This window comes from Triturus cristatus, chromosome 4_1 (genome assembly GCF_964204655.1).
Source record: "Triturus cristatus chromosome 4_1, aTriCri1.1, whole genome shotgun sequence".
Taxonomy (NCBI): Eukaryota; Metazoa; Chordata; class Amphibia; order Caudata; family Salamandridae; genus Triturus; species Triturus cristatus.
This window is the reverse complement of record NC_140585.1, coordinates 40,740,912-40,754,469: the sequence shown is the minus strand read 5'-3', so window position 1 is coordinate 40,754,469 and position 13,558 is coordinate 40,740,912. Positions and strand designations below refer to the sequence as shown.

Here is a 13,558-nt window from a genome sequence, read left to right as displayed (position 1 = left end):
TAAACTAACCGGGAAACCCACGTATTTGGAAAATAACTGGATTCAGATATATATGCGTGTTGGTAGCAAGATATGATTATTGGAATTTTTGTTTTAATGACCATGATTACCGTCGTTGGACTAGGCGGGATATATAGGAAACTGGATTATTGTTCTACAGTTTGAAACGCCGCGTAGAGATTGGCCCGCTTAATAGCGGACCAGAGAGGGAACAGGGTTAGGAATCAGAAAGGAGGCTTAGCAATTGGCTACTTTGCCTGGTCAAATTAGAGGAGCGGATTTGTTAGAATACGAAGTGCAAGTAGATGAGAAATCGTGGGGAAGTAAGGTTTTGAAATGCCGCTTAGTGATTGGCTCGCCGAATGAGCAGGACCAGAGAGGGAACAGGGTCAATAATTAGAAAGGAGGCTCAGTGATTGGTTACTTTGCCTTGAGACCAGGGAAGTACGGTTTTGAAATGCCGCTCAGTGATTGGAGGAGGCTTAGCGATTGGCTACTTTGCCTGGTCGAATTAGAGGAGCGGAATTGTTAGAATACGAAGTGCAAGTAGACGAGAAATCGTGGGGAAGTAAGGTTTTGAAATGCCGCTTAGTGATTGGCTCGCTGAATGAGCGGACCAGGGAGGGAACAGGGTCAACAATTAGAAAGGAGGCTTAGTGATTGGTTACTTTGCCTTGTGACCAGGGGAGTATGGTTTTGAAATGCCGCTTAGTGATTGGCTCACTGAATGAGCGTACCAGAGAGGGAACAGGGTTAACAATTAGAAAGGAGGCTTAGTGATTGGCTACTTTGCCTTTATAAACCAGAGGAGCGGACTTTTCAAAATACGGAGCGTGAGTTGCAGAGAAACCGCGAGGGGATGCGTAGAGGATGGTGAAGACTTCTGAATTTTCACAGGTACTTGGACAGAGAATTTGGGAAATAGGTTTTTGGAATATTTAGGTTACTTTTTATGTTGGGTAAGGTTATAGAAAGTATTTTCTCCTTTTTCTCTGATACAGATAATATTTGTGTTAGTCGAATTGGACAGACTGCATTAGAAATAACGTATCTTGAATGCACTCACCAATATTACTGGATAAAGGTGAGACGGGTTCAACTGTACTTGATCTGGGAATATAGAAATGTAGCTGAGAATTAAATAGGGTGGCGAAATTAAGGATGTTATAGATGATTGGTTCTTAGGACTTTGAGTACAGGATAGAGACAACAGAAGTAGGGTCATAAAAGGGGCAGATTTCGATCAGGAATGTAGGAATTGAGACTAAGGAGAGAACAGGGACAGATTGATGCATACGAAGAGGGTTCTATAGAAGGATTTTGTTTTTGGTACAAAAAATGGGGTGTTTATTGCAATGAGTGCTATGAATATTACCCATGGGGTTTATTATATCACCAATTGTGTCATTTTTGACTGATAGAGATGATGTCTGTTACAAACTAGAACTACTGGTTTAACATCCTGATTAACTTGGGAGCCTGTTATATAGGCAGGAATAAATTAGAACAACTTGTTTACTATTCTGATTTACTTTGGAGCATGTTATATAGGCAGGAATTGATTTGAAGGTGTGAATATATGGACAGGAAAGTCTTGATTATGATGGCATGTTCTCATTTATTTCACAGCCCTGATGATGTCCCAGGAGGGGACGAAACGCGTCAGCTGTTAAGAGTATTGGACATTAGGAATGGAAGTATAACCTCTCGATCTAATGATTGGATCATACAATATTTTATATAATTGGAAAGTAACGATGGATGGATCAAAAGGATGATAAAGTGATTGGATCATAAAAAGTTGGTAACAACGATTGATAGATCAAAAGAAAAATTTGGATGGATTAAAAGGAAAAAAAATGTTTGGGCAAGAACATTTATTAATGGATAAAGGACTAACCGAGGCATCAAAGCAATAACACATTGGTACATGAACAATTGGACATTCTCCATGTTTAAAAAATATGAGATTTGAGAATAAATGTTTTTGAATCAAAGATATTTGTTTGGAAATATTGTGTATATTTGTAGTGCTCCTTACAAGTGTGAAATTACACCAAGGTAACGCCTTGATGTTCCAACCATGTCCAAAGGCGCAGAGCCTCCTGACATAGGGTCCAGGACCCCACCCCGTCCTGTTTGTTGCAATATCACATGGTAGTGGTGTTGTCTGTGAACACCTGCACCACACTTCCCCGGACAGAGGGAAGGAATGCCTTCAGTGCAAGTTGGATCGCTTGCAGCTCCAAAAGGATGATATGGAACTGGGACTCCGCCGGAGACCAGAGGCCTCTAATCTCCACCTCTCCCAAGTGGCCTCCCCATCCCAGGAGGGAAGCATCCGTCACCACTGTGTACTATGGTTGGTGAAGGGAGAGGGATCTGCTATTGACCCAATCGCGATTCGTGACCCACCACCGCAATTGTCGTGCAGTGCCCTCCGAGATCTGGACATGATTGGACAGGTTGCCCTGATGTAGCGCCCACTGGAACTTCAGGTCCCACTGCAGAACCCACATATGCCATCTGGCATGTGTCACCAGCAGGATGCAGGAGGCCATCAGGCCCAGAAGCCGGAGAGTCATCCATACCGAAACCCGGAACAGAGGCTGAAAAATCGGAATCATAGCCTGAATATCCCAGACTCGCTGCTCGGGAGGATAAACCCGAAACCGCGTCGAATCCAAAACCGCTCCTATGAAGGGGAGCTTCTGAGAGGGACTCAGGTGCGACTTTGGCACGTTGATGGAGAACTCCAGCAAATGCAGGAGGTCGGCCGTAGTCAGAAGGTGGTTGATGACTGCCTGGGGCGAGCACGCCTTCAACAACCAGTCGTTGAGGTAAGGGAAGACTGACACTCCCAACCTGCGCAGGTGTGCTGCAACCACCGCCATCACCTTTGTGAACACCCGAGGGGCGCTGCTAAGGCCGAAGGGGAGCACCGCAAACTGAAAATGCTCCTGGCCTACCGTGAACCGCAGGTAACGCCAGTGGGCTGGCAGGACGGGGATGTGAAAATATGCGTCCTGCAAGTCCAACGGTAAATCCAGTCTCCAGGGTCGAGGGCAGCCAGGACCTGAGCCAGAGTCAGCATTTTGAACTTCTCCTTCCGGAGGAAGCGGTTGACGTTCCGGAGGTCCAAGATGGGGCGCAGGCCCACTTTGTCCTTCTCGGGGATTAGAAAGTAGATGGAATAACAACCACTCCCTACTTCTGGCCCAGGAACGCACTCGATGGCCCCCTTTGCCAAGAGGGCGGTGACTTCCCTGCTGGAGAAGTACCAAGTGATCCCCCGACATGCGGTGGCACTGAGGTGGCATGGCTGGAGGGGTGGACTGAAAGGGAAGGGAGTAACCCTTGCGGATGATCTGCAACACCCACTTGTCCGATGTGAGAGCAAGCCAGTGGGGGAGGTGATGGCGAATCCTGCCACCCACTGGCGTGGGGTGCTCCACAAAGCTCGGATTAGGAAGGTTTGGAGGTAAAAACAGCGGGGCGGAGGTGGACTGCCCCCACGCTGATTCCCAGACCCGCCCCTGCAGAAGCCACGTCCGCTGCCACGCTGAGGCTGGTTCTGCACAAGCTTGCCGAAGGAACGTGCCTGGGCACCCCTGCCTTGGCCACGAAAGGAACGAAAACCAGGAGTGGCCGGGGTCTTCGTGGAAAGACCCAAGGACTTGTCCGTGGCCCGTGAGTTCTTAAAGCGCTCCAGTGCACTGTCAGCCTTATCGCCAAACAGGCGAGTGCCATCAAAGGGCATATCCATGAATGAGCTCTGGGCATCGGGCGAGAACCCAGTAGATCGCAACCAGGCATAGTGACGCAGCGCCACAGTCGTAGAAATCGCCCTGCCCAATGAGTCAGCGGTGTCCAAACCACACTGAATGGCGAACTTAGCCACATCCTTACCCTCAGCAACCGCCTGGGAAAGGACAGCCTGGACCTCCTCAGGACACTGAGGCAACACCCGAGCAACGGCATCCCACACCATGTGGGAATAGCGGCTCAATAAGCAGGCGGTGTTCACCAATCGCAGCCCCAACCGCTTACCGAACTGTTCCAGCCTCTTAGATTCCTTATCCGGCGGAGCCGTGGGAAAGGCACTCTGTGACGCCGAGGCTTGGCTAACCAGACTCTCAGGCATCGGATGAGTGGTCAGAAACACAGGGTCACCAGGTGCCGGGCGGTGACACCCGGCGTCATTCTTATCCACAGGGGCCCCCGTGGCCGGTCGCGACCAAGTGCCCAACAGGACATCGGTGAGGGCATCATTGAAGGGAAGCAGTGGCTCCGACGAAGTAGACGCCGTCTGGAGCAACTCGTGAGGAGGTTAGTTTTGAGGGTCACCATAGGAAGATCGAGGTTGAGGACCTCAGCAGCCCGACGGAGCACCATTGTGTAGGAAGCGCCCTCCTCCATTGTAGGCGGGGGAGAGGCAATCCCCAGGTCAGAAGAGACATCGAGGTCGCTGGCATCCTCCAGATCGTTCACCCAGGCCTGCTCGGAGTCACACTGATGGGCAACAGGGTCCTCGGAACCCTCCCAGTCACCCTCCACCTCCGTTGCAGGAGGAACCGGCCACGGTGGTAGAGCCGGAGCCGGAGAAGGGACAAACGGCGTCGGAAACCGGGGTCGGGTCGGTGCCGTGTCCCAATGCGGATCCCAGACAGGAACGAAATGGTCCTGGAACCGGGGCAAGGGCGGAACGAACGACACCGGGGCCGGAGACGGCAGCGCCAAACCTTGTGGCGCCGGAGCCAATGGCGTAGGATCCTGTGGCACTGAAGCTGGATCCGCCGGCGGCGCCGACGGGCCAACAGGATCTGGACACGGGACCGTGGGGCCCGAAGGCGCACCGCCGGGAGCCCGAGGTCTAAAAAGGCTGTCCATGGTGGCAAGAAACTCTTGCACCTGTTCAGGAGTCGCCGACGGACCCGGGTAAGGCGGGTAGGCCGCGGGACTCCCAGGCTCCAGGGGAGCCACAGGGGCAGAACCCCTGTCCCCCTCGTCCGCATCCGAGGACCGACGGGCGGACGTTGGAGAGCAAACACGCTTCTTCGACTTCTTTTATGTCATCGCTTATCGGAATCCGAGAGCGACGACTTGGAGTCCGAAGAGCGACGACTGCGGCCCCGTGAGCGGTCCCGGGAACGGTCCCTGGACCTGGAGCGGCGTTGGGACAAGTGCCGGGCCTCCAGCAGTTTCCGGCGCCGCTCCATCAAGGCCTTCGGTGCCATGGCCCGACAGTCCTGGCAGTCTTGGGCGGTCTCCAGGCAGTAGAGGCAAACATCATGGGGGTCCGCCACCGACATATTGCGACGGCAGGCCCCACAGGACTTAAATCCAGGCATCCCTACGTGCACCAGGAGAAAAAAGGGGGCGACAAAAGTCTCAAAAGAGTAGTCAAAAAGTGACTAAGGTACGTGCTCTATCCGGATCTGCGCTTGCTGGCGCGGAAAAAGAAAGAACTGACATCAGAGCGCATGGGTGGCGCCTAAGTAGTCTCCGTGACGTCATCTAGGCGCTTACGACGCCAGTGACAGATGTGGAGCCGCACGACGCCACCTACTGACGCACAGGATTCACTGCTACAAAAAACTTTCTGGATCCAGTCTGACGCCTGGGGATATTCTAAGGTAAGGAATCTATCACTAACGTGTCTCTTTCAGATTTAAAATGTTATCTGAGCTTCTCATGGAAGCCACCGTGGATTGCTCAGAATTAAATGGATCCCTGAGGTCAGCATATCACTTTACCTTTAACTTCCTTTATGTGTCTGAAGGATTTGGCCAGACTCTCAAGTCCATGTTTTAAAATGGATTTACTTTTACCACTGGCAGGAGTACATATCTGATCATTGTCGGGGTGGGAAGGGTCACATATCTGATCATTGTTGGGGTGGGAAGGGCCAAAGATTAGCTTCAGGATACCCCTAAAGTCTGGACTGGGTGGGTTTTCCCAAACCTATCAGTAGAATCCAGACTAGTAATGTTACATAGGAATAGAAGGATTTAAGAGTGCATGGTCAGCATTTTAGAACAGACAGTAGGCAGCAACGCCTGTGAATTTCTGCCCTCTTTACTAAGACATGATGTATTGTAGTCAGTCATTGACACGGAGCCTAGAGAACTGGTAGTCACAAGTGCAACCCAGTGGGGTCTTCCATTCTTTACGAAGTCATCGATTTTGAGTCAAGAGAACTGCAGTCACAGTGGCATGCCTTCGGGGTCCCTCACTCGTCACTGGGGTCCTGATTTAGAAAGGTAAAGTTAGACCAAAAGTGTCATTTAGAACAAAAGTCTAATTTTACTACTTTTTGGAATTCACAAAGATAAGTTACCCCTGGTAACTTTACTACCAGTAAAGTAACTACTAGTAAAATGACTGATAGTAACTTACTTTTGTGAATACTGAAAAGTAGCTTCACTTTAGTGAATCAAGCCCTAATACATGATGCTTTTAAGCCAGGCATTGCCTTTGATCCCAGGGAAGTTGTAGTTACACCTACAGGGTCTTTTTAACTCGTCACTAAGCATGTGATGCGAAGTCGCCGCTATGTCCACCTTGGGCCTCCACCTCACCCCTCACGGTTTCCCATCTCTCTCTGCAGAGTGGCCTGTTGGGGATTTTGGTTGCCATGTTGTTTTGCTCCTTTCTTCAAATCTACTTTGCAAGCGTCACCGCTCTCTTTGCATACAAGTTCATCAAGATGGCGACCCCTTCACCGCCCGCCCCGCAGGTGAGTGAGGTGGCGCGACGTGGGTATTTACACTCTGAGCAGTGGAACGTGGCAGGGGAAAGGGATGGGTGGTGTAAGGAAGGGTAGGTGGGCAGATGCCTGATGGATGGATAGTGAGTAAGTGGTTGAGTAAATGAATGTTTGGATGAATGTGATAGGGAATGGGTGTCTTATGGGCTTGTTCGAGTTGAGAGCACAGGGAAGAGAAAAATGAGCGTGTAGCAGCCGTGCTTACTTTGTAAAAAAAACTGGCAGTTATTAAAACACTGAAAATATTGTTCTCCTCCTTTTGCACAAGTGACGCAAAAACTCTTGTTTTTTCTTAAAGCTCTGTTCCACGCCTAATACTAAACGTGCACACTACGCACACACATGAACCACATCCATCATCATTTGTTAACATAGGCTACTCCGCATCCACAGAGAACCCCGACCACGCATGCGTGCAGTGGCCTGCAGCAGGCAGACAACGCAACACAAGAAACGGCAGCGTTCACTATACAAAGTAACTATGACATTGCGAGCGCCAGTATTTCCTTTTAAGCACTATATTGTACATTTCTTTTGACAAAGATACATAAATGCCAAGTGCTTGTACAGACACGAGGCAGCGTGTTGTAGCCGTTGTGATGATGTTAGCTCTGTCCACTCCCTAATATTGGTAAACTGGCTACCCAGGACGGTTGGAGGTGCAAACACATCTAATATTAGAAGATAACTCAGCAAGCTATGCACCTGCTGCTGACATCCACTTGCACTGTGTGCTGGGAGGGTGAGAGTCCAGGGGGTCTGCTCATCCTGTGGTCCCACATGCTTGTTTCCTTTCTTTTTTTTTTTTAGGTCTCGCCTGCGAACGCAGCGCGGAGCGCTGCTTTCGGCGAGATCTATTGTTGCTGACTTGCCTCGGAAGGGGGACAGGAGATGTGCACGCGCAGGCTCTTAGCGGATTTGAATTGGTGTACGCGCTTACAGCCACGCGGCGTGCACATCTCCTGTCCCCCTTCCGACCACATGTCAGCCCACGCAGCGCGAAGCGCTGCTGTCGCCAAGGACGCTGTGCCTCGATCAGGCACCAACAATAGCCCACACGGAACCCCCCAGCCCTTCTTCACTCACCGGGCTGCTCTTCTGGGGGGGGGCTCCTCCTCGCGGCTGTAGCACTTCTCTTGCGGGGCTTCCCTGCACTCCCGGGAGCCCCATGCTGCCATGGGCAGCCTCGTCCGCCGCAGTCTTCACCCGGGCCCCCTCCTGGGACCCGGGGCTTCGTTCCACTCCGGTCGCCACCGCGGGGCTCTCCCTTCAGCATGGGAGCCCCGCGTTAGCATGGTACGCCGTCTCTCTTCCTGCCGGAGCAGGCCCCGCCCACGTCCCGGGCAAGGGCGCCTGACTTCCGGCTTGTTTGTTATTATTGTTGTGGTTAATCCGCTTCGGGAGCAGCTGTCAGGTGGAGGAAGAGGGCTCGGTCTCCCACTCTGAGGTGCTTTATTTAATCTTTTCCAGTCAGGCTCCTTTATTGCTTCTCACGTTGTAGTTTTGCTGCCTGGCTCAGAACTCTGACGGTGTGGCCACTGTTTGGATGCATGCTTGTACTTTACATACAGTTTGCCTTCTGCAGTCGCCTTATCCGAAGATGCTTTGTTTTCATGTAGGTCACGCCTCATTTTTATTCACTATTTAGGCCAATACATACGCACTTGGTGTATCAGATCTCTCTGATCAAAATGTAGGTGATTGCGGCATTAGGAAAGCTCCTTTAAATGTCCATGCCCTGTCACTTGGTTAAACTTGGATTAATGCATTTGATGACTGTCTCCATGAATCTAGAACCATATCTTTTTCATTTATACCGATTTTGCTTTTAGTCGTTATGTAGCAGTGTGCTGTAAACAATACACGTTGGTGTTATCTAAATTAAATGTTTGATTAATTTAACGTACACTACACCGTTTATCGACCGCCGCATTGAAGACTCGATTTGGCCTTGCTGTGTTTGACTGCTGTGTGTACAGGTTGCACATTCGTCTGAGATGCCTGTGCTTAATTCTGGTTGTGACAGCAAATGCTTGTGTATTTTTAAAATAGAAAATCAACTTCCTGGTGCATGCCTGGCTTGCAGTATTGTTTTTTGTAGCAAAAAAAATATTTTGCAATGTTTTCAAATTCTGATCTGTGACGTGGAGCCAAAGGCATTTTATTACTTAATTCATAGAATGCACTTACTCAAAAGCAAAGAAACCGCTTTGAAGCGCCACAACACCATGTCCTAGCATGTTTTGCATATTGTTTGCTCTTTTTTTATGTTCATGCCCAGTGAAGCATTTTCATATAGTTAAACAAAAACTGTGTACTTAAACACCAAGCCAAACAAATCGTTTCTTAAATTGTGGCACCAACCACAAACGGGTTGCTATACAATTTTCTCTACTCACATGGCAATGACGCCCCCCCCCCCCCCACACACGTGTGGTTCTTTTCAGGAGTGGGTATCTGCTCATCACTCAGCTGTATCCCTATACAAAGACTAGGTGCATGGAAAGAGCACGTGTCCTGAGCCTAAATCTACCTCCAACTTCGGATAGTCTGGGATCCTTTAAGCCTTTGAAGATTAACGTGTTTATTTAGATGTTTTGTAAAGTACTTGTAGCCCTTTTTGGACAGATATCAAGGTGTGGTAAATCAATATAGATTAGGCCTTTGAATGTCACTCATGTCTGCTTGAGGGTTAAAGGCTCATTCTGTTTTGTTACCTTTGATGTATGTGTTTATTCTTTCTAAATTCAAACTTGGAGGAGGAGTGTAGACAAATTGTATGGTATATTTGAGGCACATAAGATCTGCGCTACAGAGAAGTTGGGAAGAAGCTCACTGGGGATGGTGAAGCAGCTGTAGCCAATATGGATCAGACAATTAACCAACTGCTCTTGCTGTCAAATTGTTTGCCGCTCCAAAAATTAATAAAAAAAAATATGCTGTCTTTTATAGAAGCCAAAACAATTATTAATATAATGTAAAATACATCTATATGTTCAACAAGAGGACCTGTCTGTGTTATTAGTCTTTTCATAGTTTAGAACTAAATACTGATTTAAATGCTATTGATATGGCTTACTTGAGCAATACTGAGTTGTGATGCTACTGTTGCTCGAGTTAGAAATCCCTTTAAAAGCAGAAGACTAGAGGTTTTTGGCAAAACAGGAACAATTTGTTTATTTAAACGTTACGGCCAGGAGAACAGTTGGTGTCTGATGACTGCTCAATTTATATTCTGTTGGCATCCGTCTTAAATACAATTTTCAGCAGGTTGTAAAGGGTTCTGGTGTACCATATATGGTGAGGAATGTTGGTTGCTGACCGTGGGACCTGGGGGGTCTTCTTTTAAACAGTTTTCTGTGATACCCCTCGTCAGACTGCCCAGCCCCAAGGGCGTGGCCAGCGAACCCCGCCCTGGGGGATCAGCAGCAGAGTGGGGCCCTATGAGGTCACCCTTGATGACAAACTTGGTGCAGACCCCTGATTGACATAGCTCTAAGCAGCTCTGAGTTTTTAGTTGCATGTAAAAAATGTTAACTCCCTTGGCTGTCTATTAGTCCTTTTTATGTCTCGCCTGGCTATCGCGTAAGTGATCGCACAGCGACACTTATGTAGGGGCTTCAGAAAATGCTCCCAAAGACTTTCCAGGCGGATAGGGTGGCGGTTATGCGCACAACCACGCGCATTCCATTTGCCACCAGCTACTTCCTGCGCGTACGCCGCCTCACGCATTCAGAGAGATTTAGTAAGGGGCACAAGACCTTAGGAATGCGGTTTATGGCCAGTGCATGTGAGGCATTCAAGCGCGAAGCTGACATCTGGCATCGGACTTGAAAGCAGCAGACTGCTTTCGCCAGCGCACTTCCTGTATCCCCTCTTACAACAATTAACTTTCGTTATAACTCACACTCCATATGCTCGTTCCCTTCCACCCTTCCTTTGATGTCCGCTTTTCTTGTTGTTTACAAACCACGCCGCACACTGCTGCAGCCCGCACACTGCTGCACGCCGCACACTGCTGCACGCAATGCAATAGGTCTCGCATTTACGCGAGTTTAAGCTATTGCCGTCATAAATAACAATGTCTTGTATTTATGTTTTCAAAACCAATACCAAAATAAAAGGCATAGCCATTTACAATGCCAATAGCTCAAACTTGCGTAACTGCGAGACCTATTGCATTGCAAATGCTTGTTTTATTAGTGCATGATTGAAACAATTACAATACAATACAGTACTTCAATTTCGTGCTTGTCTTTGAGAAAAATAAAAAATAATAATAAAACGACAAGTACTGTAACACATTCTGTTAATTCTGTACTACAAATCTAATGAAGAAGAGCTAGCAGAGGAAGAAAAAAAAGACAATAATAATATAAACAAAGAAAAGTAAGCCATGTTCAATCAACTTAAAATGTCTCATGCACAATTTTTTTGATTTTAAACCAACCCTCCCACCACTACCTCCCCTGGGGGTTAGCTCAGGTGATGTCTAAAAAAGAAAAAAGAAAGGAAAAAGGGAAAAGGAGAAAAAGAAAGAGATGTTTCACCTTCTATCTCTCAAGCCATCTAGTTAGTGGTTCCCAAATCTTTAACCCTTTTGCACGGGATCGTATTCCTCTTTTTTCATAAATAGCTTTTTCAAAATGATAGTTTGCCACTAATCGGGTTAGTCATTGATGATAACCGGGTGGGGATGGATCTAACCAAGCCGAGGCAAGACAAAGTCGGTATATCGCCATACCGATAAAAACCAGATGTTCTCCAGGTCTCTCTTGAGTCGCCTTACTTATCCACCCCGAGACAAATCAACGAAGGGAGGGATATATATCTCTTCCTAGCACTTCTTTCATAAACCTTGCGATCTCTGATTTCAGAGTTCTTAATGTATCACAAGAGGCAAACATATGATTAAGATCTGCCTGATGGAGAAAGCATCGGGGGCAAAAAGTCCCTGTCCCCCATTTTGCGATCTTTTTTGGGGTATAATAAAGGGAGAAGCAGGTTTTGTAGTATTGAGCTTGAAGCCGCGCAGGAATTAACACCCACCTGCTTGTTTCCATGGACACGCATGAGCTGTGGCCAGGACTGGGTCTGATCATGGGAGCATCATGTGTAAAGCTACGGTTTGCATCGTCTTTGAGTAGAGACGGTGAATTCAAATGATTGAGTATTCTTTAAGGGGCCTTTAACATTTCATAATCAACTGAAAGGCAATGGCTTTTTAATGGAAATTATATTTCAACTTTAAGATAGAAAGCACAGATATATGTATAACCGGTGTCTCTTCCCTTTCAGGGTCTACATGTTTTCTCAAATCTGTTTGCCCAAAATGCCCCCCTCCCCACAGCCCCGGCGCCTGCAGGAGCAGTGGAGCAGGGCACGGTCTTCTCTACAGGAGTGCCCTTTTCGCCCCCTCCGTCCTACACTGCGGACCCCCCGCCCCCCTACTTCAAGGTGGTTCCTGGAGACACGATCGTGGCCTGACAGAGGAGTGACGAGACTGACCAGGGAGGGGCATCAAACGTACGGCCAGCTCAAGAAAACACCGAACTTTACAAGGCTTTGCTGTTCTCCTACAAAGTACCCTGTGCGGTCGATCCTGGAAAGCTTAAAATCCAACTCAGAACACGGAATCCCTTCTTGGGAACCTCTGTGGAAGCCTCATCATGTAAAATTGGAGCAACATTTACATGCGGACTGCAAAGTTTTCAAGATTTGCACTTTGCAAAGTTTTCAAGATTTGCACTTTGCAAAGTTTTCAAGATTTGCACTTACATTTTTTTTTTAACTTGCAGGGATTTGTCATGCAAAGGTTTTTGTCTTCGACTGACACTCGCAGAATAGCGCCTGGATACCCCCTGAGATGACAAGTCGCGCTATACAAATACCGACTGATTGATTGATTCTATTTGCATCTACCTGGTCGATTATGATTTCAATACATGTGTGAAACGTATCTGTGTTGCAGTTATAGTGTTATTATGCAGACATGGATTTTAAATAGACTCAAATTTGCAGGAGAATTTGAGAAAGTTGTCAACTAAGCACAACTTCACATGCAGCTGAAGGCTCCTGCAGAACTAGCCTTGGCAAAGCCAACAGGCCTGCCTTTGCCTGCCCTCATTAATGTTTTTGTAAAACTTCATTACAAACCCATAAAAAATGGTCACCCGTCCATGCACACGTCATTCGATGTTTTTGTAATAAAGATATACAAAAATATTCCAAGCTGGCCGCTCACGTGTGCACGCACAGGCACACATTTTGAAATGGGTTAAAAGCTTATTTCAAAACATGGCCGCTTACAAGCAGTGCGTGGGGGACGTGGCGCACTGCGTGGGTAGGGTGACCAACTGGCATTGGTGCAAATTCAGGACGGTGAGTGTAAAAATTCAGGACAAAGGGTCAAAATTCAGGACACAAGGTCAAAATTCAGGACAAAGCTTCAGGACAATAGGTACGTTTTACAGACACATCAGAGGAGGTCGCGCAATAGTATATAAGTAAGCCCAGCCATATCCAAACATATCCAACCATTTGCAAAACTATCCATCATGTATCCTTCCATCTATCCTTTCACTCATCTATCCATCCATCCACCCTTTCACCCTATCCAGCTGTACACTCATCCATCCACTCTCCTACCAACCATACATTCATTCATCCATACATCCATTTACCCTTTCACCCATCCAGCCATCATTCACTTACTCATCCACCCAGTCACTCATCCTTCCGCCCATCCACCCTTTCAGTCATCCATCCTCCCTTTCTCTCTCCATCGAC

At 47.8% G+C, this 13,558-nt stretch overlaps 1 protein-coding gene across 9 annotated transcripts in view; it reads left to right on the top strand.

Annotated features, from left to right (window-relative positions):
- The window catches only part of LOC146839410 (membrane-spanning 4-domains subfamily A member 12-like), a 158,801-nt gene extending 146,073 nt beyond the window's left edge, over positions 1–12,728 (top strand). For 6 of the 9 annotated variants that reach the window (XM_085651442.1, XM_085651444.1, XM_085651443.1 and 3 more), the window contains 2 exons: positions 6,611–6,739; positions 12,068–12,728. In XM_085651442.1, coding sequence (XP_085507568.1) covers positions 6,611–6,739; positions 12,068–12,256 — 318 coding nt within the window. In that variant the 3' untranslated portion in view covers positions 12,257–12,728. The remainder of the gene's footprint in view (positions 1–6,610; positions 6,740–12,067) is intronic. The other 3 variants (XM_085651448.1, XM_085651451.1, XM_085651450.1) reach the window with 1 other exon arrangement.
- Positions 12,729–13,558: the final 830 nt, after the last annotated feature.